This window comes from Brachyistius frenatus, unplaced genomic scaffold (assembly GCF_029030835.1).
Source record: "Brachyistius frenatus isolate BFR_SWC_R1_liver_20210118 unplaced genomic scaffold, ASM2903083v1 Contig_24, whole genome shotgun sequence".
Classification (NCBI taxonomy): domain Eukaryota; kingdom Metazoa; phylum Chordata; class Actinopteri; family Embiotocidae; genus Brachyistius; species Brachyistius frenatus.
Window position 1 is genome coordinate 234,823 of NW_027210623.1, and position 26,880 is coordinate 261,702.

General features: G+C 39.6%; 2 protein-coding genes across 2 annotated transcripts in view; one reads left to right on the forward strand and one right to left on the reverse strand.

Moving 5' to 3' along the window:
• Window positions 1-3,444: 3,444 nt before the first annotated feature.
• On the reverse strand, window positions 3,445-13,525 carry copb1 (COPI coat complex subunit beta 1). The gene is made up of 22 exons (XM_069697590.1): window positions 13,390-13,525; window positions 11,469-11,620; window positions 10,762-10,991; window positions 10,229-10,398; window positions 10,026-10,140; window positions 9,811-9,903; window positions 9,571-9,708; window positions 9,300-9,419; window positions 8,835-8,942; window positions 8,580-8,726; window positions 8,326-8,471; window positions 7,642-7,738; window positions 7,391-7,551; window positions 7,154-7,274; window positions 6,831-7,058; window positions 5,747-5,926; window positions 5,091-5,235; window positions 4,858-4,977; window positions 4,615-4,760; window positions 4,384-4,473; window positions 3,953-4,108; window positions 3,445-3,685 (listed from the first exon to the last, which is right to left on the reverse strand). Exons 2-22 carry the CDS (start codon window positions 11,557-11,559, stop codon window positions 3,626-3,628), a joined length of 2,862 nt encoding a protein of 953 aa, XP_069553691.1. The 5' UTR covers window positions 11,560-11,620; window positions 13,390-13,525; the 3' UTR covers window positions 3,445-3,625.
• A 2,621-nt stretch (window positions 13,526-16,146) lies between these two features.
• The window catches only part of pde3b (phosphodiesterase 3B), a 41,913-nt gene continuing 31,179 nt past the window's right edge, over window positions 16,147-26,880 (forward strand). The window contains exon 1 of the mRNA XM_069697591.1: window positions 16,147-17,162. Coding sequence (XP_069553692.1) covers window positions 16,275-17,162 — 888 coding nt within the window. The 5' untranslated portion in view covers window positions 16,147-16,274. The remainder of the gene's footprint in view (window positions 17,163-26,880) is intronic.

Consider the following 26,880-nt stretch of genomic DNA (forward strand, 5'->3'; position numbering starts at 1 on the left):
CAATAAATGTTCAAACGATCCAATATCTCCCCTCAACCCGAAAACAAATGTGTGGATCACAACTTAGATTTTTCTCTCTCTCTGTCTCAGTAATCATCAGACGACCACTCAGATTTATCTGCTGCCACTGGATATAAAACCGTAAATAAAGTAGTTCAAACTAGCAGCTACAATGGTAACATGCTGCTTCCACACTGATCCTTCAGTATTCATAATCTAATTTTGTCATCTGGAATAATATATTGGTAAGAGGGACAAAACCAGCACTTTTACTATTTTAATTACATTTTCCTGCTAACATATATGTACGTTTATCAAAGTAGGATTTTTACTTGTAATGTAGCATTTTTACATTGCAGTATTTACATTACTTAAGTAAATAATCGGAATACTTCTTCCACTACTGCTTATTGATTGGAATATTGTGAGAATAGTTGCATCGCAGTGAATTTCTCTTTAGCTACGACCCCCGCCCTCCCTTTACAAAGGCTGATAGCTTTGTTATTCTCACCTACTTCATGAAGTGTTCTACACTTATACATTTCAAATTGAAACATTACATGTGATTTAATTATGTGGCGTCATACCTCATCACCAAGGTGAAAAAGAAAAGGTGATGACTGTGATTTTCTGTTAAAGAAATCAAGAAAACGGGCCCCTGGAGAGCAGACTGAACTGAGTTCATCTGAAATCACAGACTTTGCTTCAGTGTGTAAAAGGACGACTTCTATTGTCAGTATGACAATAATATGCCATGTTATGACAAGCCCTATACAACTGTGCTGAATACCATCACGGACTGCTCTGATCCCTGTGGCGCCACCCAGTGTCAAGAGAGAGAGAGAGACCGGATGTGAAACTGCACTCTAGATACAAATGGTTTCTGATATTCATGGAGTTATTTCAAAGCGTGTTTACAGTACTGCGGTGTTGTTAAAGCTTTAGTCTCGAGCTGGTTAACACTTTACAAAGCTATAAAAAAAAAAATTAAAAAAAAGAATTGCTGCAGAATTTATTGAATCTATCATCACAGTAAAATTCCAGATGTCTAAGGAAACAAAGTATTGCAAAACTACAAAGGCAGAAGTCTTTGGCTTTAGCCTTAATGCAAGATAGTTCACTGTGATATATACAAAGAAGCCATGACTTCCAATAACAAAGCAATATGTCTGGTAAGAAAGGATTACTTTTCTAAGATAATTATAGAGAATGCTGGGAACTCCAGAATATTGTTCTCCACTATTGAGCAGCTACTCAACACTAGCCTCGCCCCCCTGCAGGTCAAAATGTGAAGAACTAGCACTGTTCTTCAGAGACAGGGCAGCTGCCTCAGTCCTTTACTCTCCTCACTTTACACTGGCCACTGGGGAACATCATTAGAGAGCTCAATGTTTGTTTTCATAGTTATGCAGATGATACACAACTGTACATCTCCGCTGAACCAAATGATAATGCAGCTATGCGCTCCATCACTGGATGTCTTTTAGCAATAAATAAATGGATGAGCAATAATTTCCTAAAATTAAAGGAGGATAAAACAGAAATCCTCCTCATCAGCCCAAAAACAAAAAGAGAAATCGGAGAAAATGATGTGGAGCAACTAACTCGGTGGGTAAGATCAGAGGTAACTAGTCTGGGTGTAATCTTAGACTCTGATCTAAGTTTCAAGGCTCACATTAACAAATTACCAAAACTTATAAAACACCTTAGAAACCAATCTGTCTGATTTATGAATGGTAAACATGGTGCGGCCATTCATAAATCAGACAGATGCTGAAAAGTTGATTGATGCCTTCATTTCTAGCTGACTAGACGACTGTGATGCACTTTTTACTGGCCGACCAAAGAAAACAACAGAGAGACTTCAGCTCATCCAAAACTCTGCAGCTGGATTATTAACCAGAACCAAGAGGAGAGAACACATCAGTCCAGTTCTGGCTGCTCTGCACGGTTTACCTGTAAGACACAGGACTGACTTTAAGCTCCTCCTCCTCATACACAGCTCTTAATGGGCTCAGACCGAGTTACATCTCTAACTCTCTGGTGAACTATGAGCCTTCAAAAACACGGAGATCATCCGCTGCTGGTTTATTGGATGTCCCCAGCAACAGCAGAAAGAAATTCAGCTTTTGTCAGTTCTGCTCTAAAGCTGTGGAACAAACTAGCTGTTAGATATCAGGGAAGCTGCTCAGTTAATACTTTTAAAAGAAAGCTCAAAACACATCTCTTTACATCAGCCTTTAACTAGCTACTCTTGAAGCTCTCTTGCACTTGCGTGCCCTTGAACTACTTCACGCATTTAAAATGGGTATTGCTTATTTTATATTTTAACTCTATTTGTTTCATTTTATCTGTTCTTATGCATCTCATTTCTTTTCTATATTTTTTTTAAATGTTCCTTTGTGTTTTTATGTGAAACACTGCATGTAATTCTCTCGCTGTAAAGCACTTTGAGCTGCATTTCTTGTACGAAAGATGCTATACAAATAAAGTTTATTATTCTTTTTATATAATAAAGCCACTGAATATTCACTGTTCCACAAACTCAGTAAATCATAAAATCTCTCGACAAATATGAGGAATTAAAATTGTAACGGTGATCCTTTACTGACAATTACTGACACGGTAACTTGTCAAAATAGAAAATGGATTCCAGAAACACCGAAGCTCAGACCTTACATTATGGGTTTTACTTGTGATTGTGGTAATTAGGAGTAATATCTCCACTGAATCCAAAGAGGCTGCACACTACACACAGTAGTTGGACTCCACGGTGCTGCCTGATAGCCAACTGTGTATTTTCACAGCTGAAGCTCTGACCTCAAAGCCACCTCAGCCTTTATGTAACCCCCCCCGGAGACACAGATTTTCAGATATTGTAAATGTATGACGAGGTCGTCACCCTTTAATCTGGCCCGTCCCCAGAAAGGTCCTTTTACTCATAAATTATAAACAGGAGGGTAAGTGGTATATGTAGGCCTGTGCCAACACTAATCCATCTCTATCTCATTATCACGGCGACAGTAAAACTTGCAGACGGCTGTGGGAGAACACTTGAAATCACTGTAATATATTATCTTAGGTTAAAAGGAATCACGTCCTTGCATATGATATGTATGTATTTCAAAGTCTTCGTGATGACGTCCTCGATCCGGGTGCGCTGACAGAACCAATTCCAATCAGCGTCACACTGAGAGATATCACAAGAGGAATTCTAATTAGAGCCTGGAGCTGTGAGCTATGAAGCCCGACCCAGCAAGAGCTCTAGGAGGGAGTCCCTTCACTTTGGAGCAAACATACCATTAAGTAACAGTAACAGGTGCTTTGAAATCTACTACTATTCGTGCCAAGCCGGAGCAGTGCAACTTTCCGACAGAGGGCACTCAAACAGTTATTTAAAGATGAGTGATTATTATTACTCAATGAATACAGCACGTTTTCTCATAATTTTAATACATATGTTTATTGAAAATTAAACGGGACAAGAGACGAACATTGCTGAGATGTAATTTTCAGAGAGAGGTGATGTAAAAAAAAAAAAAAAAGAAGAGCACAAGCAACTGACCATATAGAGTTCTTAATTTGCTGCGATGAAGATGGGTGACACAAGAAAACAGCAGTTGTTTCAGATGTTTGCCTTTTTTTGAGAGAGGTTGATCTTGTCACCCAGGCTCAGAGCCATCCCCTGTGGAGGGAAGCAGGGAGGGTTTACTTCAACAGACAGTATATATCAAGGGATCGGAGATATATTGATAAGAGCGTTCCGCTTTCGTGCAGCGTCACATCTAATATTCTATTTTCGTGTTCATTAAGTACAAAAGTTATCCGAATATTACTCTATCCTACTAATAGATGAATTGGCCGAAATGCTTGTTTTTGAAGGCAAATAAATTCAGCCCAGCCTTTACTGCTCGGATTTGTAAAGGTTCACGGTGCAACAGCTGTGACCCACCTGACTTTTGGCTCTAATGCGTATGTGTCCGTTGACAGGCGCGTCAGGCCCCAGGTGGATGGGCTTCTCGATGCTGACATTAGCCAGGGCATCTTCTCCAAAGATCGAACGAGCATAAAGGTTGGCAGCCATGAAGCCACAGAAGCCAGACAGAGCCTGGTTGAGAAGACAAAAAGAGGAGAGTTGAGAACATTGTACAACACAGTGAAAAAAAAAAAGCATTCACCTAATGATCCGGTCCGATGTACATGGAAGATTTTCTAAGGTTACTCACACGGGTTACATACATGTTGTCATCACAAAAAAACATAATCAGGTCACTAAAAAGACCACTAATGATTATTTCCAACGTGCACCAGCAGCAAGAGCTTTAATTGCCGAGTTCATTCATGTTTTCTTTTGTTCTGCTGTATGTGACTTCTCATACCGACCTTTTCAGGAGTCAGACACTTCATGTTGGTGGACCTTAGGATATGCTGGAGGTACTCGTTCAGATCGGTGATGTTGGTGTTCACTGTCACCTACAACAAATAAAGGTTGAGGACCATCTTTAACCTTCCTAAATATTCCTATTAATTCACAGAGTAAATGAACGTGCAGGAGTTTTAAAAATTTCGGTCCGTTTCCAGGTAGCGGTTGCGAAGTAGAAATGCAAAGCGTACCTTGTTTTCCCACTCAAACTCTGCCCACATCTGTCTAAATTCTGCATCCGTGCAGGAGGCTGGCTGGATGTAGTCCATGATGTCGATGTGGATGTCACTGAGGACGACGCAGTTTCTGTCACTGGCAGCTCCCGACACATCGTAGACTGGGAAGAAGGAATCAAACATCCCCGCAAATAAGAAAACGTGCAACAAACACTAGTTGAATCCTGTTTAATGGACAATAATCACTTATTATCTTACCAATGTTGCCAAATATGATGCCATTCTCTGTAGATGCCACCTTGACATTAGCTTTGATGTTAGCAAAATCATGAGGGGCCAGAGTTAGAGGTGAAGGCTTCTCAACCAACTTGAGATCCCCTGTAGAAAGGAAACGTTTAGTTTAGTGCCACACGTCACCTGCTTGAATCAGCGCTAACGGAGAAGTGAAGCCACACATCTGTCTGGTGACGTGGAAAATAAATCAGACTAACCTAAAGTGGCGAGCTCGAGGGTGCAGTTCTGAAGAGTATCACTGGTCTGGTTGACCACCAGCACATCCAACACAATGTCATACTGGTTGACGTGAACGTAGGCTTCAGCATACACTGGGTCTGAGAAGCCTGTCAGCTGAGTCACCTAGTTAAGACCAAACAAATAATTACTATTAATGATCAACTCTAATATAATCAAATACAAGTATTTCCTCCCAGTAATGTTGGAGGTTGTTTTTGGGGCTTTCTAACAGGGTTTTTACAGAAGAGCATGTGAACAACAATGACTTCAGCAGCAGTGCAGTAGGATGAAATATTAAGAAGTGACAGTATACCTACCAAAAAATAAAAATGTAACAAATAAATCACAATGCATAACACAGATTCCACGTTTGAACTGTTCACTGTTTGTAAAATTCAAACACGCATAAACAGGAATAACTGTTCTCTTTCCCAATGTGCAAAATCCTCTCGGGCAAATGCCACAATGAGCTCTAAACATATTCATGCATCATCACTGCCACCAATGAATTTCAAAGCACTAAAATCAATCTAATCTGCAAGCCCAATATTTGTCTGCCATAATGAGTGTTATTTTCAAAGTAATTTCCGGTTTTCTTGTATGATACGATTTTATAAGGAAGCTTGTGCTGCACCTTGTTGAGTTTTGATGCCAGAGGATCAGCAGCCTCCTTCCTCTGAGTGTTGCCCATAGCAGCAAGCAGACTGAGCTGGAACTGGTCCTCTTTAGATGTCATCTCATTTTTGGCTGTGAGCTGCATGAAGGAGATTGGATCGTCTGCCTGCACCGTTACGTTACGCTTCTCGGACTCTTTCTGTGGTCAGAATGAGAAACACATTGGGTTATCCTCGGGGGGGATAAAAGTCCAAAAACACCTATAATAGTAAGCCAAGGAGCAACACACAAAAACAAATGGGAAACAGAAAGAAATTGAACGAAATCAGAGCCAAATGTTGTCGTGTAGAATGAACAGAAAAACTATAGCGCAGTCATAATGTTCCTGTCAAAGAGAAACTGGAGGCATCAATTACAAAAGTGGGTGTAGAATCCAGAGTGAATGAATCACATTCGTTTGTGATGTCGACGAGTTACTCAAACTTTTAATCCCAATGCCAAACATATTCAACCGATTGGGATATATTAGGGCCAAGAATTGATTGACATTTTCACAAAATGGTTGGCAACTGTTAAATTTGATCAATTTGAGTCCTAATCAAAATGACAACTTCTACAAAAACACAACGTAACACTGGTGATCTAAATGCGAATCACACAAGACACATTAATATATGATTATTCAGTTAATATGTCGTCAACCTGTGAGATGATTATTACAAAATCTGGCGTCAATTCAAAACCTCAGTCTTTGTCCATGGTCTCCAAAACGTTTGTAGTACTTTCTGTACAAGTGTACACATTATCCTGACATGTTTTCAGTGGGAAGAGGAGTATGTATGTTTTATGGGTACAGTTATACATAACGCCCTGGGGGCCTGATTTAATCATGCTGTACAGTCAGATAAACTAAACTTACTTGGCTTATAACCAGGTATCTCATGTTCTACAAACATAGATGCACGTTTGCAATAATAATCAATGAGCACTGGGTCCAAAAATACGCCACTAAAAATGTGTTCCCTTCCTTTACTTGTGAGGAATCTGCAACTGTGTCAGGAGGTTAAGTATTGAGCTCAGCCCCGTGAGTCATCTGTCATTACCTTCTGTGACAGCTTCTCCTCCTCCAGTCTGACAGTCAACATATGTGACAGGGATTTGCGGCACTCCTTGTTGAATATGTCAGTCATAAGTGGTGAGCACTCTGACAGGACCTTGAGGCACAGCGAGATGCGATCCACATCGTCGTCTGTAATTGGCTTCTTGGGTAGAGAGGACTTACCCAGGTGCAACACAGTGACCATGATCAGCATGGCCTCTGCAACGAATGACTGACGGGGGAACAGGAAGAGAGCAAGGATGAGAGGAACCAGCAGTAGGTCAAATGATGCAACAGGGACTTTCAGTGAAGTGAAGAATAACTTACATTTTGTTTCTTTTTGTCTTGAACAATAGCGACATAGCGCAAGGCCAATTTGGTTAGTGTGGTGGCCAGGGAAGCTGCCACATAGAAGTCTCCATCCATCAGGAAGCCTCTGAGCGGAGGTCTGGTGCAACAAAATCTTACTTAATGAGGTGGACGAAAAACTCCATACAATCAAGAGATTTTTGTATGGGCTAATAATAATAATAATAATATTCCCCCATAATGTGCAGTGTTTACCTGTCCTCCTCTTTTTTTGAAGGTCTGGAGGAGCTGAGGGCGCTCTGCGTCACATACGTGCCCATCTCTGTCACAAGCTTCTGAGCTGGAGCTGCACTCACTTCGTCTTCTGGCTTCACCTCACCTGTCTCCTTCTTTATTTCATTCTCTACAATTGGGATCTGTCCGATTGAGAGACAGCTATTAGATATTTGTGAGAACTTTAATTAAATTGGGACTGACCTGTGTTACATTTAAATCTGATGACATACCTCTCCCAAGGACCTGCGTATTTCTGTCATCACATTCTGGATGTCGTCTTTGGTGCTGCAGTATTCTCCTAAGATCCACAGCGCTCCCCTATAAATCCTGAAATAGGCCATTGTGGTAAAAATTACAATCATATACAATACTACATACCCATGTATGAATATTATAGCTGGTCCTATTTACAAAACTCAGTCAACGAAACAGACAAACAAGATTGTAGAAATAGCTTATCAAATGAGTCTATGAGTTTGGTAAAACACAGCAAAGGAACCATTTCCATTCCTTATGTAAGGTTGCCAACTGCTAAAAGTTATGCATGACCCTCTTTTGTACATTTTCTCTCCTGTTGTTGGCTTGTTAATCACATCATTTGAGAGTGGAGACACAGTTAGAGGACTATAAACTACTGAAATGTGCCACACTGTGCTTTATGTAAGGCACTTAAGCTGTATCATTTTCAGGAAAGCAAGTACCGAACAGACAATGCAGTTTGCTGGAACTGGAGGTTCAGCTTCATTCACCTTGCAGAGTATTGAGCTGTGATTTGTAAACACTGAATGTATAAGTGTTTACTTAATCACTGATTGACTTTGACCTGCATTTTTATAGCCATTAAGAGAGAAACAAAAAGATGAACCAAGGCTCTTCATACATATATGCTCCTGAATGTGCCTAAAAAGCCTTACTTGACAGTTTTGATGGAATGAAAGACTTCCAGCATCTTCTCGATGATCAGCGGTCTCAAGTTGTCAAACCTCTGAATTGCCTCCCGCACAAACTCCAGCACATCAGCTGCAGCTGCCTCATTAGTGTCACTCAGGAATTCCATCAGCTGTAAATCACACCAACACACAGAACTTAAGTGTCTGTCGAAATGGTATAAATATAAAGAATTATGAGGGCATCTTCTTTTCAGTGTGCTGAATAATAGGAAACTCACCACAGGTATGACATTAGCCGCCATGTCAGGAAAGCGTACGCTGCATGAGTGGAGAGTGCGCACCAAGAGCTGCCTGTACTTATCAGTGTCTTCATGTTCCGTTACATTGTTTGTCTTGATCACCTCTTTCTTCAAAACAATCACCAACTGGAAAACAGACCGATACGGTCACTGTATTAGTAACATATTCCAACTCTGTGTGTCGATGCGACGACAAGAAAGCAGCAACATGGATCTATTGCATATGCAACAGACCTCCTCTACATTGCGAGATGAGACAAGGTCCAGTGCCAGCTGCAAGGTCTTCTTTCTGACTTCCAGGTCTGGAGTGCTGAGAACACGCAGGATGTCCATCACAAGGTCCTGCATAAAAAAGCATTGGTGACAACAGAGTTGATACGCTATAGATGCAGCGAACTGGCTCATAATAAAACAGCATTTGCCTGATTTTTCTGCCGCTTCTGAATCTATAAACTAGACTAAATAACACTTTATTCTGTATATTTTCTTATACATTTTGTCATGATATGATATTAGATGACGATTATACACAAAAAGACTAACATTACAAATTTGATGTATTTTTATGAGTTGGGCTTAAATCTTGTTTAGGATTTGTTTTTAATCAGAAACGTTTTGAGAGAGAGGAAAGTTGTCTTTGTGGATTAAAAAACATTTTTAACCGAGACAAAAACTAACCACAGCCCTAACTGAACGTACCTGGAGTACGCGCTCGTGAGTTGGATGCTCCTTCAGCTCAATCAGACGATCAAGAACAATCAGCTTCACGTTGTTGTCGCTCTCCTTGATGATCAAATCAATGTAACACTGGGCAGCGGCCTGTAGTCCAAAAAAACCACAGAATAAATAAGAGACTGTTCTAGAACCAAGACATCACTGCTATTTTGTCAAATGTTGAGCAAACAATATCACCACTGTATAAACAGCATATTACATCCAAAAGATGAATGATAAAACCTTGATGATGTACCTTGATGGCAGTGGGCGCGCTGGAGAGAGTTACAAGAGTGCCAGCTGCCTCATACTTAACAGCCGGGCTGGAGGACTGCAGCAGGTTGTAGATGCACCGGATAAAACGGGCGCGCTCAGAAGGGTTTGCGTGACAAACCTAACAAGAAAGAACAAAAACAACAGGAGCACAGATGTTAAAATCAGCTCTGATTGTATGCTGTTGTTCTACAAATTAGACTAATAAAAGGCCTTGACTGACTTTGTAAATCAGCTCCACGATAACCAGCTGGAGGATGTCGCCAAAGGTGTGAACTTGGTCAATACATGTGCTGAGGTAATCCAGAGCTCGATCCTGGAAGACGTGAAGATGAGAATGCCATAAGCTGGACTTTTCACATCAACGTTGTAAGATTTGTGACATGCAACAGTAGAAACCGTGTGAAAAGGACATTGAGCCAATATGCTGCTACCGACCTGATCTGCATGAATCAGCATCATGAAAGCGTTTCTCTTACAGCTGGCATCTTTCTCATTCACGAGAAAATCGTGGATCAACTCGGGAGCATCTGGGATGAGATGCTCAAAGTTCCTAAAACAAATAAAGTTGTTTGTAATTCACGGCTGAATGGAGAACAAAACATGTATGACGAGGAGCTGAAGATAGGTATTGCGTGTACCTATAGATGGTGTAAATGGCCAGGACAGCGTTGCGGCGAACATAACTGTGCCGGTGCTCCAGACAGGACCGGATTGCTGGCATCAGTGGCTCAAGCAACTCCGACTCCTTCAGCTTGCACAGGAAACGCAGAGTGGAGCCGCGGATGAACTCATTGGGATGCTGCAGGTCCTGAAACGCAAAGAAATGATGATTGCGGAATTCATTTGAAAAATATTCCAAATGAAAGCCACATATTCGAGCCACGTTTGCATTTTAGTAGTTTGAGTATTATTACATTATGGATGAACTTAGGAGGTTTACTGGAAATGGTGTGAATTCATCAATCACACCACCCAGCCATTCATTTAGATGTCTCATACAACCAGTTCAATATGTAGTCTAATAAGAATATCTTCTTGACATTTTCAGTGTTACTGTTATGAAAATTCTTTCCTCTGCTGCTATACATTTTCTATTATGACGTATACACTAAAATGAATAGAGACGGAGTTGCTCAGTTGATAACAGCAGTTAGTGTGTCAGTTCACTTACCTTTCTGTAGGCGTCACAGACCAGGATCATCTCCTGGAGCAGCTTGCCGTCTGGAGTTGTTTTGGGGACGATCTCCCAGAAAACCAGCAGCAGCTTCTTGATGGTGTGGTCTTGAAGTGGCAGCACAAAGCGAATTATGGTCATCAGCAGTCCTGGCAACTTCTCACCATTCAGGATCATGATGATGACCTTCTTCAGAGCTTCAGTCTTTGACTTCATGTCTCCCTTTTCTGTGGAAAGATAATGGTTATTATATTAATCATTACGCATTGTCAATTATACATTTTTTACAAGAGTACATTAACCTCATAAATGTTCAGCTAAAACTTTTGTCGAAACAGATTTGATTATTTGTATTTTGACAAGCAATCATTGAGTCATCCTTCAACTAAAACCAAAATTGGTTAAAGCTGTTCAGAAAACACAAACAATCCCAGCAGTGTCCACTGGCACTACTATAGAAATAATCCCTGTAGAAACTGCTGACAGTGAGATGTGTGGATTATCCAGAGTAACCAGAACAATGTTTTAGAGAAGAGATGTTTAGTTCGTGATTCTTCAAAGTATTTGTTAAGCACCATTTATTAAAAACTAATCACCTCCACTGTCTTATGATGGAAAGAGAAAGTTTAGAAATGAATACATTTTAAGACAAGTGAGAAACTCTGTGCGGCACCACTTTGCAAGTTTACATTAAGAATAGTTACCCAGATCTGTTTTCAGGCTGACTTCAGAAGGAGGCTCTGAGTCAGAGGCAACATTGATCAGAGTGTAACAAACGTTCTCTGCAGCCGTCATTGTGCTGCCGGGCCTGTATCCTTCAAAAGAATCCCAATGAATGTCGCTCCCTGGATCACACCTATGAGAAACAGAAAAGCAGTATGATTAGTAAAAGGGTGGAGAAAGCATTTACACAGGGGAATAAATATTAGTGCAGCAAATATGGGAAATAACTATGAAGTCATCCCCATGTACTGTAACACATTAAATCTACTGTATATCATCGTAAAACAAAGCAGTGTGATGAGGAACGGAACCAGACTATTATAATCTTTGTAAAAATCCAGGTATCAATGACAGAACTTACTTTTGGATTGAATGCTGTCAAAAATAAGGCAAACTGAGTCTACAAGACCAAATACAGCCACTTCTTGTTTGTAGAACATTGGCTCATTGTTAAGAGCTGACACCTCACAGCCCAAATATCCTAAATAATCCTTCCAGAGTACCTTTCAATACATTTAATTGTTCTGTCAGCATTAAACAAAACATGTTATCCCAAACCCAATAACAGACCGATTAGTCTAAGTTCTTGGAATCCACATGATCCAGATCACATTTGATGAGCTGTAGGGTTGACAGGATGCCCAGCTCACTACTAATGCCCTGTGGTTTTCCTTTAATGAGGGTTATTAACGCTCTGCTTTTGTGAGGGAATCTATTATTCTGTTAATGGCTCCAAGTAACCAAATGTCAAAAAATGTCACACATTTTGGCTATTGCTCATATTATGTGTATAGCTTGTTATTTTTGCAAGTGCTCACATATTATATGTCGAAATTCTTGCATAAAACAGCAGCACCTTCTTGTGCAATTACACCAAATGCTGCTGAGGTAGATAGATGGGTAGATAGACCTTTTCAACGACCCCACGCTACATATAATCACTGCAATGGAGTGCATCACAAAAATAAACAGTTTTACAAACACAATGTCATGCAACCACAGCATACTGTCTTTTTCCCTAAGCTTCACGGGTATCATTATCCCAAATGTAGGTACTTTGCCTAAAACATAAATCAGGTCTTTCGCGATCATCTAGCCAGAAGAAGATGGCAGATATATGACATTTTACTGAAGAATATGTATCATCATGCAAAGGACAATAAAAGAAAAACTGGATTTCATTTTTAATTTCTCCAAAGTCACATCACAAACAAAGTCTTTTCTCGTTAGGCAAGAAGTGAATGTGCCCGTTTCTATGTCTGATGGCAATGTACCTGTGCACAGAAAGATCTTTGATTTTTTGGACAAATTCTGCATTAAAAAAAAAAAAAAAACCATTTTCCGAGCTGTATTTATTCTTGGCAAGTACGTTAACTTTAATGTACATTATGTCAACACACTATATTTATTTGTACGTAAGGAACAATTTACACCGTACGTCCATTATTATATTACATCATAATCTATTCTGAAATATAGATATGCGTTTGTAACAAAGATGTCACGCAGAAAAGAGCTGTTAGTATGACAGCAACAGTTTTACATTAAAGCAAGTGGGGAGAAAAATAAAAATAAAAATGGGACACGCAGAGTTCATCCTCGTCCAACACGGACGCTGCTGTCAGTGCTTTAAATGGCCTTAGCTCCGTTAGCACCACAGCTGGGTAACAAAACCCCGCTAACACGCAAACATCTGTCGGTTATTCGACCAAACATTAAGTTACATTACATGAAGTTAAAATACACGACGGATAGCTGAGCAGCGAGCGTGAGCTAATAATGCCAGCTTAGCTTTTGCTCCGGCTAGCAGTGAAATGGAGGACAGTAACGTCTTAGTAGTTACCACGGGTCGGGGAAGAAAACACAACTCGTGGTGGTGAAAACTAAGCTGCGTAAACCTACCTAACTTGCACGACTAGTATCCTCCGAGGTGGCCTTCGATATCCAGTTTTAGATATTTACATCTGTAAAAAAAAAAATGCTCAAAGCTCCCTTTGGCGAGCTGTCTGCCTCGGCTCTCCACCACTTCCTAGTGACGTGGAAGACGACTTTTCGAGCCACATCACTGCTACGGGGCGCCGGGAGGGCCAAACGCGAAAAAAAAACAAAAAACAAAAAACTCACAGGGTGAACTCTTTCCGTTCAAAAACACAAAGCGGTCACTTGGAAGCTTGACCTTTACCTTTAGTTAAAAAATATATATAACTACCACGATGTGACAATACGACGTTACAAGTTTACGTGCTGCATTCAAACTATATATGTATTATCAGAAAATTGCACCCAAAGTATCAAAAGTAAAAGGCATCAACTCACCTCTGGCAAAATCCATCACAGTACAATAACACTGTTGACTGTGTTTCTTGGTTTGTTTGTATATAATATATGTAGATATATAATGTACTGTATATACTGTGCATTTTATATATTATATTTTTTACTGCTATTTACTGCTATTTTATTGCTTTTCTATTATTATATTCTATCTATTATTTTATTCTATTACAGTATTTCTATTATTATCTTATTGCTTCTGTATGCTCCTGTCGCGAAAAAATTTCCCCTCGGGGATTAATAAAGTAAATACATACATACATACATACATACATACAATATACATGAATGCTCCCTATCCGTGTTTTACTGTTATATATGGTGTTTTGGGACTAATATTACTGCTGCATTAATGTGCATTTTAGTGTTATACTTATAAAGTCAACAAGCTCAGAAAAACAGTAGGCTTATTGTTTCCAGCTCATCAAAGAGGGTTTTAAAGCAGCAAATAATAAAACATAGGATTTTTTTTCTCAACCAGTTAAGCAACATTTGACATCTTTTGAAAGATTTCTTACAAGAAAACTCTGTCTTTTCATATAAAAACAAATACAGAGGAGAGATCACTGTAAGCCATTATATGTATTGAAAACAGGAAAAAGAATATCTCCATTCGAAAACACAATATTGGACATAACTAAGGACTTCCTGAGAGATCTCACAGTGACATCAAAATGTATTGTTTTTTAAGGTCTCTCTTTCCCCAAGTCTTCTTCAGATTTGGCCTGTGTATTCCCATATCACAAACACAAACCTATCATTTAAAATGTAGGCTACTTATAATACTGAAGGAAAACTGTTTTATTTTGTGCTTTAGGAAAATAGTACAACAAATGTTAATTGGTGTGCAGCACCCTCCAGTGGACGTACGGAGTGACACAGTGGATACACAAGCTAAAATGAGGCACAGTGATGATATTAAAATCTTGTATCCAGACATTATCTTCACTCTGACCTTAACTACAAGCAAGTGATGCAACAATCCAAAAAGAAAAATAACAGTTAACTTACTCCACTGACAAGTATTCGTATACAAGTATACTATAGCTAGTGTCTTCTTTCTATTCTGTAGTAATTCCCTTAAAATAATTATTTATCATGGGATTCTTATAGAAAAATGTGTTCGTTTGGCATAGTTTCTCTTCGGTCATGTTGTACCAGGCTATTCTTAAATACCTCAACATGTAGGCTAATGAAATGGGCTATAGTGACAAAATCGCTTTGCATTTCCACGGACTATTTTTATAGCAGTCATTTAGACTTGTTATAGCAGCAGTGACACAGGTGTAACTGATTTCATGAGAGGTGGCTCAGTTTGACCAGTGAGCCATGTACAATGCAGTCATTATTCTTATTAATTACACTTGTGCTGTTTCTGTTATGTCAGAAATGTCAAATTACAGCAAACAACGAAGTTCTAAAGTGACCTAAGGTTTTGGCAAGCTTTATAAATATGGTTTTAAATACATGTATTTCCCTAATTTTCACACAAAATCACAAATTAAGCCATATCTGCCTACAGCCATCATCAGGGCTGAACAGTGTGACAGTTACACTATCCGGTGAACAAATCTAACCGTTTCGTACAACTGACATTAAAATAATTCAATAAAGAAAACGGACGTCTTTTATTTTACGATAACTTCTCGCGTGTGAAATATTATTCCCTGGATTGCTTGGTTTATTCTGATCAGTTAAATCGACAATTGTCTGCTTTACCAAGCTCAAACCAGACGAATCAATCGAACACAGAGCAACATGATCCAGCGACACGCAGCGGTGACACTTCGACCAAAGGACCAATCATATCAACATGGTAAAAAAAACATCCAGTTTATGCTTAGTTAATAAGAGTATGGCCATGCAAATTTACACTATTTGCTAAGGGAAATTGAGTCATGAGAAGTGCTTCAAATAGGACCAAAGTCTGGATCAGGTGCCTCAAATAATATATTGATCTATATTAGCTTTATGATGATATTTAATTTGTGAACAGATGAAACTCAGTCTAAATAAATGATAAACAAATACTACTGCACACAAAAATAATGCAACTGAAGTAAAATCTCATAGTTGACTTGTGGACATTTAAATTTTTTTTTTTTTTTTTAGAGATATTTCCTTTTAATCAATTAGAGCCCTTTTGAAAGCGCCCTCATTATCTGCAGCCGCAGAGTACTGTATACTGATAACATTATATTGATGATGCATATATATTGAGGATTTGGTTCATGTGACAAAAGCCCTGCGGTGTGAGTTGTGGCCTGTAGGCGGCGACAGAGAGCCCCATTTCTGTAAAAACAACATCTCACCTTCTTTCTTTAGTCCAAGTGCTGGAGCACGTTTGAGTGACCGTGGAGTGCGTTTGCTGTCATGTAGTTCAGCGTTAATACGGCGTGAATAGTCGACGAGGGGGACTTTAGCGTGGATATACGAGGGGCCCCGGTCGAGCCATGGCTGCACGGGAGGAAGGAGAGGCTTTGCACGGCAAAATAAGGCACCACGACGGAGCTGGAAGTGTAAACAGCTCGGAGGGCTTCAGGAACGGCTATGTGAAGAGCTGCGTCACCCCCCTTAAACAGGACCATCGGAGGGGATTTTTGTTCGGCGTGTGCAGGTTTTGCAACGAAGACATCCTGAATTCAAAACTGTTAAAGGTCTCTGCGCTCTACGTCGGCGCGTTTGTTATTTTCGCGGTTTCTTTTCTCATTTCTCGGAGCTTGCAAAGTGACTCGCTTTGGGATTTGCGGACTTTTTTGTCGGGCTTCTCCCAGTCCATCAGTCCTTTATTCAGCATAGGATGTGCGTTCTTCTTCCTCACGTTTTACCTGCGGAGGAAGAAGAAGGAGAGCAGCAAGTGTTGGCTGGTGTCACTGCCAGCGTCGTGTTACCTCGGGGATTTTTTGGTTTTGCGGTTTTTGCAATGGGGAGAGGACCAGCACCAGATGCAAATGGTGGGCAGGTTGTTATTCGTGTTGGGATGTGTGGGTCTGCTCACGCTGATCCCGACGCTGAAACTCAAACACAGTGTCCTCATACTGGTGTTTGCCAGCGTTGTGTGGCTCGTGTCTTTCACAAGTTTGAGCGGTCTGCCCGCGCTGCTCAGACCGCTCTTCGCCTGCTTTGCGGGGGTTTCGGGCTCCCTGTTGGGGCTCTGTTTCGACCGCTACTACCCGTCGAGGGAAGCGCCGAGTGGGATTTCCAGCGCCGAGGAGAAGGTGCCTGTGATCCGACCCAGGAGAAGGTCCAGCTGTGTTTCCCTGGGGGAAACGTCGACCAGCTATTATGGCAGTTGTAAGATGCCTCGCAGACCTTCGTTGCCCTGTATATCCAGAGAGCAGGTAGGTGTTCCCCTGCAGGACCACGTCTGTTGTTGTAGTTGCAAAAGTAGGCCTACTGATCATCCACAGCTGCTGTCAGTACACGTGCACAAGTGGAAAACACACGATCTCCTGTCACGAAGAACAGAGACAATCTCGCCGATAAGACCCAGGAAAGCCCCACACCGTTTCACTGCAGATCAGCATAACATTACATGTGCAATAATTAAATGACTGGTTAAGGGAAACATTTCTGCCTAAGGAGACAACACTGTGCTGTGAATGATTTTACTATTCCAATTAGCTGTCCTCTTAATAATACAATATAATACCAGGGTAATTAGACAGGTAGAGCTTTGTCAAAAATTACATAAAAATAGTGTTTCACCTAAGTACTCAAAAACTGGGTTTAAATCTCAACCTTGTATGTCGTCTACTTGCCTATTAATGCTGTGTTTTGGCAATAATCTGATATGACACGTGTTAGGATTCAACATATTGCAATGCAATAAGATAGGCAGGATATTGCGATTTAGAATTTTTTTTAGCAAATTTTAGCAAAATTTTCATTCTAAAAAAAATAAAAATAAAATCAGACCATTTTTTCTTTTATTAAATCAGAACAGTTGTTCCTGCATTTTAATTTATCACATTCACTGCAACACTATGTCTTTTTGCATCTGACCAAAGGAATCTCCACCAATCATTGCTCGTAAACTATTAATCTAAAATAGATAGTGTTTTTGAAAATGAATACAGTGTCACAAAACATAATAATGGGGTACACAAGTGTACCGATATTTTATTACTCCCCTTCATGCAGTTATGACATCAGCCATGTTTCTTTACATTTTGTTGGAAATAATATATCCCTGTAAAAGTTTAAATAGCAGATAGTCAATCAAATGCACGTCCACATCCCGCTGTCAGAAAAACAACATAAGCAGCAACCAAGCCGGGGATGTGGCCTACAGACTCATCTGATTGTGGCGGTAAACAAGACAAAATGATGTCGAGCACACGTCGAGATCCTCAGTGTCCACAGTCCACAACAGCTCGTTGCTTTTTATTTTCTTAAAAGCCTGCACAGGCTGTTTAAAAGCACTCTGTTTACATACATTAGCTAACAACTGCAAAGTGATGCTCTTCTCCACTTTACCTTGGTTTTGAAAACCAATACACAGATATCAAGTGATGCCCATACAAAATGAAGACTATCATGTTGCACACAAGATGTTGTGCACAAAAAGCTGACGCAAGCTGTTGCCTTTATTTATGTCTAGACAATGTGCCAACATCATCGTCAACAATGTATTTAAAAACAAAGCATGCCGTTCTTCAGCGGGTGTCGAGCCATCGACTCGCACACATTGTTTTTGTGTCCTTCGAGCTTTGTTGGAAATGATAAGAGAACTAAAAATGTATATCCAGTTTGCTGTTTCCAGCAGTTTTTTCTCACTTCATTGTGTTCTGTGCTATTAGTAGATTAGTGGTCACATTGCATTAGGCCTTAAACAGACCATGGACACGAAAAACAGGGGCTCATTCAGTAATCTGGATGAAGATGATCACAGACGTTGACCCTTATTTGACTGCTAGACCACTTCACTTTTTCTGTATCCTCCTGTATGAGATGCAGAAACTTTAGATCCCAGAATGCACTTTATTTGTTCATAAAATTATTGAGAAGTGAATAATAATATACGAAGGCTGTAAAATCATTTTCCTTAAGTTTTGTGATGAAGGCCTTAGCTCCCAACATTTGCCAATCTTTTTTAAATTTATTTATTTTAAGGAAGAAAAACATATTTATATGAAATTAAGACTTTTCCAAGAAATATGTTGCTCCAGCATTATTTGCACAAAAGTTTAGATTTATGAAAAATAAACAGAAAAAAGAAATTGACACCACTTTTGTTGCCACAGTTATTAGGTAGTATTCACAGCACACAACAGCACTACATGTTCACATTTTCATCTGAAAGCTTGAAACAGGACATTGTTTTTGATTAAAAAATACCATGTTCTTTACAAATGCTTCTCAGGATAATCAGACTTGCCGGCAGCTGTTACCACTCGTGTTATCGTCACACCATCGTGCCTTCTCTGCCAGGATCATGTTTTCTTAGAGTAAAAGAGACTAACAACATCAGTACATGCCATGATATATTTGTTTGTGTGGATTTCCTCTGCCAGTTGCCAGTCAGGTGAATTGGCTGTTAGTTGTTAACGTGTGAGTGAGCTTATTTGTTTATCTGTAAGTGTTAGCCCTGCGATGCAGCTTACTGGCAGCCTGTCTGGTGCCTTGTTCCCACTGAATTCTGGGATGCAGCCTGAAACGTAGGGAGGAGCTGTCGTAAATGTTATCTCATTTTTTTTTTTAAAGTTCCTTTTTTTTCTTTTTCTCAAGATTTTACAAACATTCTACATTTTAGCTACTGATCACAACGAGTCTGTTCTTCTCCCGGGTTTGATATAATAAATATATATAGAGTTGATGCACAAGAATTGTAAAGCGAACATTGGAGATGATCTTGTGTAATATGAGTGCTCTATGTAATAATGATTGACTGAGCGATGATTTTATACACAAACAGACAGTTTCTGCGTCAGAGGTAGAAAAAAAAAAAAAAAGAGGCACAAAGAAACTCTCTGAAAGGAGTCACTCAGGGTTCACTGGTGATGTCACACATGCTCTTCATCTTCACACACACTTTGCTCACAAAACCGTCAACCCCCCCCTCTTTTCTTTTGTCTGGTAGGGTCACCGGTTTCTGCCTTTCAGTTACAAAGAGACGAGTTGTTTTCTGTTTCCACCAACGTGGTTTAACATACAGCAAATTCATCATTTCATTTCATTTCTTTTGAAACAACGGTTCTGGAGAGTTTTAGCGTCGTATAGATATACATGAAGATGTTTCGGTCAGAATAACAGACACAGAGAAAAGACCAAAGTTAACGTAGATATGAACAAAATGTTGCTTTCAAAACAATTCAAACCAGAAACGTCTCTGTCCCTTTTTTTTTTTCTTCCGTTTATCCTCAACCTTTTGATAATTATCATGTTCTACCAGGGAATTAAAAACTGCTTATTGTTTATTAACTGTCAGGGGTTTGTTAAAATCATGTTACAGAAAAAAAGAAAGAAAGACTGAAAACAGTTCAACCAACATCCTTAATTTATGTGGATTATATGTGTTACTGCAGGTAACTACAGCAGCAGTACGTTTGCACCACGCTTTCTAACAATAACAGCTTAAGGACTTAACCCGGAGTTAAACCCACAACCAACCACCTTTATAAAACACATGATGTAAACGTAACTTTTTTTTAAAATTTTTTTTTATCTCTGATGGTAAATGACCAGTTTATAACTGTGGCAATACAAAAGATAACGGAACTGGCTGATGAAACGAGGATTGACGCTTTACATTGTGAAGTTCCTCCATAATTTTATACGTTGTGACATCTCTTGTGGATTAATGTTTGCAGTTGTGACTATATCAAACCCCTCCACAGCTGTTTTTTGTCACTCTACCGGAAATGAGCAGTTTGAGACTAAACTATGACACTGTTTATGATCTTTATCCAGTACTATTTAAATATATTAATATTAAGGCATCCTCTATTTTTCAGTTATTCACCTTTTACCTCTTGTGAGAATCGTTTTGATATTTTATACTCATGGTTGAAGCGTCTGATGTGTTCTCCATAACCAGTCCGTTCATATGGGCACAGACGCTTTGCAAGTCGACACCATCCTGAGTATTGTGACCAGGATCTGCTTGAGACCGTGTACCTCCCTGACATCAGACACCACATGTATAAACTCTGCATGTGCACAAAAATGAATGCATGCACCATTTTCCACACATAAAGTGGTAAATATAAAAGGGTAATGTCCGACGAGAATGTGCAAACCTCACACATACGTCAGATGGGGCACCCAGTGTTTTAGAGCCAGCAGCAGGTTAAATGCTAGTTCATAACTTTGTTGTTCCTGAAATCTACACAGCAATACATTTTGATCAAAGGCTCATTTAGTAGTTTAATCATAAATAACTGTTTCTGAGAAACTATCAGTATTTTTGTTTACATTGACATTGCTTGAGTGTACTTTACATTTTTTTTTACTAAACAGTGAAGTAGCCTGAATGGTAAAGATTGTAAATTACGACAAACACATCGTAATGGTTGAATGGGAAGGCAGCTGTTTTTGCCGGTGTCACGATCGATTAGGCTAATAAGGTTTACTTGTCTCATACTTTCAATGAACAATATCTAGATTTTAAGAGGGACTGGGCATGTTGTCGTACTCACTCACACATATTTGGATCAACCAAGAAAATCAGAAATTTTCTTTCAGCAATATAGTTTTATTTCTAAGTGCTGATAACTAGCCACAGATGATAAGCTTTTCAGGAGTTGAATTTTTAAAAGGCTGAGTGTACAAATGAGGTATTGCATGTTGCAAAAAAAAATACCCTCTTTCCCATTCAGATTTAGAATACCTGTTTTACAAATCTGATTTATACACCAAGATAACGTAATGGAAATGTTGTCAGATGGCAATGCAGTGTTTCCTTAGGATGTAGTTGTAGCAGTTCAAATTAACCATGTGTGCGTATGAAATTTTTTATTTTTGTGCGTGTGCGAAAAAGGTTTTGTGCGCATTCTTGTCGGACGTAATAAAATTATAACGTGCAAAAATGATTGACATTTATTAAACAAAAAATACGGAACAATAACTCACAGAGTAGAGTCTGAAGATTATATTTTATATGCTGAAGAAATAATATAAAGATTTGACCTTTTTTTTTTCCAATTAAAAATTCCTCAACATTATGCAAATACTTATTTTTCCCAAATAAATAGTTGTAGTATAACCAAAAGATCATAGATGTGTGAAGCGACTTTGGAGATACTGGACTGAAAAAGACTGAAGTTCTTTATTATTATTTGTTGCAAGTCTTTTTTCAGCGTTGTACTTTTTAGATGGTCCCTGCCGGATCGTCTCAAAGCCGGCTGTACATACAGACCGCTCTTATTCGTCAAGCCTTGAGGACGGCTCGTAAAAATGTGTTTGTAGTTAGTTGTTTACTTTCCTTCCTTGGATTAAAGCTTTTTTCTTGCTCATACGGCGTGTCGTGATAGCTCATGGAAACCGTCTTTGTTGCTGGTTGAGCACATCTTTTCATTGCATGTGTGATACTTACATGTGTCACACTGACTGGGGAGGAAACCCCTTGGTGGTTGCTGCCATGTTAAATCCAGTTGCACACTATGAACAATGTTTTTTTGGTGGCGTCAGAAGTAGAACTGTAGAATTACACTGTTTTCAGTTCGAGTTCATTTGTGCACCCGCGATGGTGTTTTGCTGCCACAGTAACCCAAAACCTCCTGCGCAGCAAAAGCTTTATGGATTGACTGCAACTGCTAGGGGTCAGGCTCACTGACTCCCACAGTTACTGCATTAACTGTGTCACGCGTTTTGTTAAATTCTTCTTCATAGATTTCTTAATAAGTCAGTGAATTAAGTGGGACACTGTGAAGCAGTCCTGCAAAACGTCTTTGTGTTTGCTAATTTCATTGTCAAATTAATCTTGTACCGTGAGACTATCCAATGGTCACAAGGGTCATGATTTGAAACCCTGAATTAGGTTAAGACTATTTTTATTTGAGAAATATTTTCAAACATTGTGTTTTAATTTCAAATGAATGTTTTTTTAAAACAATGATTTTATTGTTCAACCGGAAGAGAAACCTATTCTTCCCCGAAATTATGTCAGCTCGTGTCTCCGAGACCCACTTAGTTATTTTGAGATGGAGTGAATAAAGTAGAATTAATATTTTTTGAGTAGGATTATTGTATTTGGGCTTTCATGGCAGAAATCTAAAAGCTCTCCACTTCATGACTAAGACCTCAGAGGCCATACTGGCAGCGCAATGTTGAATTCAGGGAGAGGGCGGCCTTTTTGTGTGGTTACCACTCCACGGGGGCAGGCAGGGGTAAATAATACACTTAACTAACCCCCCATCCAGACAAGAAGAGAGAGGCAGGCTGTGGAGAGAAAGGTTGGAGGGAGAGCAGTGAAAACGCAGAGCAGCTCTCAGCTGTCACGTTAGCTTGCTGTAAAGCCATGTGGAATGATATAACATTGACGTCACGACCAAGTGACGTACCACAGGGTGATTGCAAAGAAGAAAAAAAAAAATGTAGAAGTCTTATTAATTGCCCTGTAGAATATAGCGTCTGCCTCAAGCAGTGACGAGGAAGGGCGAAATTGTCAGTCTTCAGTGTGCAGAAAGAAAGAAAGAAAGAAAGAAAGAAAGAAAGAAAGAAAGAAAGAAAGAAAGAAAGAAAGAAAGAAAGAAAGAAAGAGTGTTGAGGTGGAAGAAGGTGCCTTTTTTTTTGCTGAAGATCTACATTATGTTATGCTTGTCATGCTATAAGCAGTGTGGTGTAAGTGTGTTGAACTAGTTATGTAATATTTACTTTGAATAAATCCTCCCTCATCAGTATTATAGCGGTGGAGAGAAAATAATTTGTGTAAAGTAGATTTTTGGTTTAAAGTGGAACAGTAGACGTGTTGTAGGATCAGTACTTAGAATCAGTATGAGCATGAATGTAAAGGTATAATAATGGTGTGGTCAAAATTTTTGCCAGTGGTCTGATAAGATAAAAAAAATCATAGCCATAATTAAATTGTACTTTCTGTACTGTTTATATAGTGCGTGCGTCTCCGTCGTCTGTGGAGATGAAAGCCTCTGTGCATTTAGTCACACTGTCTGCTTGCTCTGCCGCCTGCTTTGTTATGTTGTCACAACTAAACCACTGTGTGAAGTGCACATTGAAGCAAGCATATTTAACTAAATTATTATCCAGTGTACAGTTAATCGTCCACATGCCGGTCTGCATCATGCTCAGTCTGATATAAAACACGAGATAAGTACACCTTGCTTGCTTTTGACAATTAAATGTATGAAGGAGGATCAGATGAAACCCTGTTGGTCATGATGTGACCTCTGGCATACCGAGGATGTGAACACTCATGAGAACAATCTAATTTACAGTGTTGCTCATAATCTTTTTTTTTTTTTTTTTTTTTTTTGGGGGGGGGGGGGGTTTAAAAATATATCATATCAAATTTTGAGTTCAACCTAGTTAATTTTGTATTTACGTTTTCTATAGGTGTAGTTCCAATAAACTCTGCTGACAGAGAAAAAGAGCATTGCCCTGAAAGAAAATGACAAATGTTATCTGCAGCTGAAGATCGTGTGTGCGTGTTTTTATTTTATTTTTTATTTTAAGGAAACTTTCATCTTGATTTTTATCTATGTTGTGACTGTGTAAAAATAAGACAGCTTGAAAGTAATTTTATTTTGTAATGCAGGTGTTCATTTAGTTGTTTCCTAAATTAAAATGGAAACATGTCCATCTTCAGTGAAAGCCTAGTCCTGGTGACTTTGAGCTGATCATTGTAACCATGATTTGATGAAATGGCACCGAAGCTGAGCCGCTGTTTAACTGAAGGAGAGTGACGTGTGAAGCCAGTGTTTAGGAGCTTGTGTAACAGTTGCGATATTAAGACCAAGATGTCCTAATTCATTGCTTAGCAACTCCGCATTGATGCCACAGGTAGCTTTGATCTGTAAAGGTGAACATTATATGAACGGTAACTCCAGAACTGAATCAGCATTTGTGAATATGGCCTCCATATGTGATGAAGCCTTTTCAGGTGTTTCTAATCCGTATTTTAAATGTACATGATTCATTTCTTTGACCATTTGTACTGGTTCAACTTTTTGTGCCTGGATCCAGATGGCCTCTGTGAACCGTACTCCCATCCCGCTGTCTTTAATGTCAAAACTAGTTTGCGTAGGTGCTTTTAATTTTTCATCGCAGGCAGCCGAACCCGTAGAAAGGGTTAAGTTGAGCGAGGCACTCGCTGTGTTTGGCTGACTGCAGAGTGAAACAGGATGCAGCGACTGCATTGTCAGCCTGCTGGTGTGAGTGCAAACAGATGAGGAAATGCTGGAGCGGGTACTCCAAAACTCGGGTTTCCAAGGAAACGGTTTGCGTCATGATCACCAGCAATTAGCTTGCAGCTCTTTAGTTTTCATGATAGGTCTACCAGAGCTTAGCCTAATGACTCTGGTGTCTGAAGAGTCACCATCAAAAGCGGGCTCACAAAATATTAATAGAGGGTTTTATTTTCCTTCTTTCTTTAACATTTTGTTTACAAAATTCCTTTTATTTGAGGATATCGTACGGATTATGGTTTGGAACTGCTGATAAAGAGTTATGCAGCGTGTCCCCTTTTTCTTATTTTTCTCTAATGAGCCTTGATCTGTTGTTCTGACTTTGTCTCTGCTTATTTGTGGCTGAGTTTGTGTATTATTGAGGCCCACATTGTTGGACTTTAGAGAGGCATGCCGAGCCTTTGCCATCAACAAAGTTTGAGCTAATTAGGCCTTTTTATTTATTTTTTTGCAACTGTTGTATCAGCCTGCCATACTTTGTCTGTTTCCACTACATGCAAAAACTGTCAAAAGTGAAACTCCTTGATAAGATAAGTAATGACAAAGTGGTCCCTGAGCTGCTGGTTCCCCCAGTGTTTTAGTTCGGGGGGGGGGGGGGGGACGGTTGAGGTTTTTCTGCTCAACTTGTCTGAAAAGATTTTAATTAGACCACAAGGTCCCCAACAATGCAAACATGTCAGATGGCTTTGCTTTTAAGTTCAGAATGAGGTTGTTGAACCTTTCATGAGCGGACTGTTTGCTCTGTCCCGTCAGAGGGTGACAGCAGTCGAGAGATAAGTTTAGCTGAGGGGTGCTGTGCTTAAATTTGACTGCTATGACACAGATGCTCGGAGCCTTTGTTTAAATTGCCACTGTGGGAATTAAAGCACGGAGAAGTCGAGGTGAAGGATGTTGTAAAGTGAAGTTTTATTTAAATGACTACATGCCATAGGTTTTACTGACTGTTAATAGTCTCCAGACAACTTTATTGACATAACATAATCCTTTCCTTCAAGAGTGTTTTCAGCTTTTTGTGGTGCTTAAAATTATCACAATTATCAGTTTTGCATTACATTCCCACCAGAACATTATACAGCAATCTCAGGGAAATTTTACTCACTTTCTCCCTCTGCTTTTCCCTCCCCTTTTTTTATCCTCTGTATCTCTGTTTCTCATTCTCTCTGAATTTCTTTCTGTCTTTCTCTGTGCGCCTCTTTTGAAAACGGTGTCAGCACTGCTGCTTTTACACCAAAAGGCTGTTGCTAAGTGACGGTTGACGTCAGCCGCAGCTACAGAGGAGGGCCTGTGTGTGTTTAGCAGCTGAGGGCAGATCCCACTGAAAAGGGCAAAACTGTGAAGCTCTATTAGTCACTGCAATGAAAACCCTAACTCCGACCAACAGGATCGCCATTTCTCATAACTGTGTGTGATTTATTCAGGGACTTGTGCTAAAAGTAAATGTTTCAAAGTGGAATAATGAGGTTTAGACTCATTTATTTTTTTAAATTTTTTTTAAAAAATTGCTCTCGGCCAATCCCCACCCCCTTTTCTTCACTTTTTCTTTAGTCTGACGCTGCCTCCTTTTCTTTCTCACTTTAACCCCCACCCAACCCCGTCTGCCCCTCCCCCAACACACACACACACACACACACACACACACACACACACACACACACACACACACACACACACACACACACACACGGACTGAAATGGC